General features: G+C 38.9%; 1 protein-coding gene across 1 annotated transcript in view; it reads left to right on the top strand.

Annotated features, from left to right (window-relative positions):
* LOC310853830 (protein EFR3 homolog B-like) overlaps positions 1-2500 on the top strand; it is a 30451-nt gene that overhangs the window by 9231 nt on the left and 18720 nt on the right. The window contains exon 4 of the mRNA XM_083758303.1: positions 1267-1417. Within this exon, the coding sequence (XP_083614429.1) occupies positions 1267-1417 (151 nt within the window). The remainder of the gene's footprint in view (positions 1-1266; positions 1418-2500) is intronic.

Genomic DNA, 2500 nt, shown 5'->3' on the forward strand with positions numbered 1-2500 from the left:
GGAGGTAAATTCCCACAGAATGGAGGTGTCATTCACTGCCAATGTTTTTCCTTTTTTTCCATAGTGTTTGTTGATGACATGAAAATACTGTATTTTTTTCATTATTTTTTTATTGTGTGATTGAGTGCATAGTTGCATACATACATTCTTGATCATTCAATCCCACAAAAACAATATCATAATCAACAAAGATCTATCAAGTGATGAACCTGCCTTGCTCAATGGTTCAACAACCATTCCCTTGTTCCTTGTACATTACATATTTCACTTGGGTAATGTTTTTTTTTCTTTTCATTCACACCTCAGCCTCTCTCTCAAAATGTCTGTAAACAAACACAAAATGTTCATAAACAAATCCACAATGTTTATAAACAAATCCACAATGTCTATAAACAAATCCAAAAATGTTTGTAAACAAATCTAAAATGTTTGTAAACAAATCCACAATGTTTATAAACAAATCCACAATGTTTATAAACAAATCCACAATGTTAATAAACAAATCCACAATGTTTATAAACAAATCCAAAAATATTTGTAAACAAATCCAAAATGTTTGTAAACAAATCCAAAATGTTTATAAACAAATCCACAATGTTTATAAACAAATCCAAAATGTTTATAAACAAATCCAAAATGTTTATAAACAAATCCAAAATGTTTATAAACAAATCCAAAATGTTTATAAACAAATCCAAAATGTTTATAAACAAATCCAAAATGTTTATAAACAAATCCACAATGTTTATAAACAAATCCAAAAATGTTTGTAAACAAATCCAAAATGTTTGTAAACAAATCCAAAATGTTTATAAACAAATCCACAATGTTTATAAACAAATCCACAATATTTATAAACAAATCCAAAATGTTTGTAAACAAATCTAAAATGTTTGTAAACAAATCTAAAGTGTTTATAAACAAATCTAAAATGTTTATAAACAAATCTAAAAATGTTTGTAAACAAATCCAAAATATTTATAAACAAACATCTAATGTTTGTAAACAAACCCACGATGCTTGTAAACAAATCCAAAATGATTGTTTGTGCATCTACATATACTGTTTGTGCTCAAGATTCTCCCGTTAAATGTGAACGCAAATAAATAATCTTTTAACTGTGTGTGTGCGTGCCTGCGTGCCTGCGTGCTTGCCTGCGTGCGTGCGTGCGTGCGTGCGTGCGTGCGTGCGTGCGTGCGTGCCTGCCTGCTTGCCTGCGTGCCTGCGTGCCTGCGTGCCTGCGTGCCTGCGTGCGTGCGTGCGTAGGTACGTGTTCATCGCCATGGAGGCGTTGGACCAGCTCCTCATGGCGTGTCACTGTCAGACCATCAACCTGTTCGTGGAGAGTTTCCTCACCATGGTCCGAAAACTGCTGGAGAGTCACAGACCCAGCCTCCAGATACTGGGAACCAACTCTGTACGTAGCACCAGATACTATAGGGACCAACTCTGTATGTAGCACCAGATACTATAGGGACCAACTCTGTATGTATACCACCTAGTATACAGATACTAGGGGCCGCAGGGACGTGCACACATAGACATTAACCCATTTTGGTCGGGAACTCCTTTTGGTGTTAGCATTATATGTTATGCTTTAGCTATTGAAAAATAGCAGATCTACAAGCTCGTAGCGCGCCACCGAGTGGCGCGCTACGAGCTTGTAGGTCTGCTATTTTTGAAAAATCGAAGAGCGACTGACATAGAAACATAGCTTTTTTCAGAAAACTGTCAGAATGTAGAAGACATTTTGTAGAATCTGATCTCAGGTCAGAATGGGTTGAAACAACATGCCCTTTTGGCCTTTCCAGACCATTTTGCTGTGGTGAAAGAAATGCAAATGCCACTCCTTTCCATTCCATGCTGAATGCCATGCAGCATTCAGGAGAATTGCTTTTTCCCCGAAGTCTCCTGAAATTGAAATGTAATTTGTTTTTAAATCTCCACTATAGCTAAAGAGTGCTGGGTTGAAGCCCCGAAAAGAGCTGATCTACGATAGCTTGTAATTCATTCATTTTCGCTATTTTTGTCCAAAAGTGCTTCTTCTTACGGGACCTCAGGCCCCGCCTCTCTAACACTGTCTGCACCTCCCCCAACTCTGTCTGTCTGTCTGTCTGTCTGTCATTACACCTGTCTGTCTGTATGTACACCTGTCTCTCTGTATGGTAAATGGCAAATGGTGCATTTATATAGCGTCGTTATCCAAGGCGCTTTACAGAGATTGTGCATTACATTCACCCATTCACACACACATTCATACACCAATGGCAGCGGAAACCATGCAAGGCACCAACTAGCACATCAGGAGCAATTAGGGGTTCAGTGTCTTGCTCAAGGACACTTCCACAGTAACTCTGGGGGAGCCCACAGGGTTCGAACTGGCAACCTTACGGTTACCATCCAGCCACTCTACCCCTGAGCCACCGCCGCCCCACTATACTGTACACTACACCTGTCTCTCTGTATGTACACCTGTCTGTCTGTCATTACATCCTAGCTA

Source organism: Protomyctophum parallelum (assembly GCF_964188405.1).
Source record: "Protomyctophum parallelum genome assembly, chromosome: 23".
NCBI classification, from domain to species: Eukaryota; Metazoa; Chordata; class Actinopteri; order Myctophiformes; family Myctophidae; genus Protomyctophum; species Protomyctophum parallelum.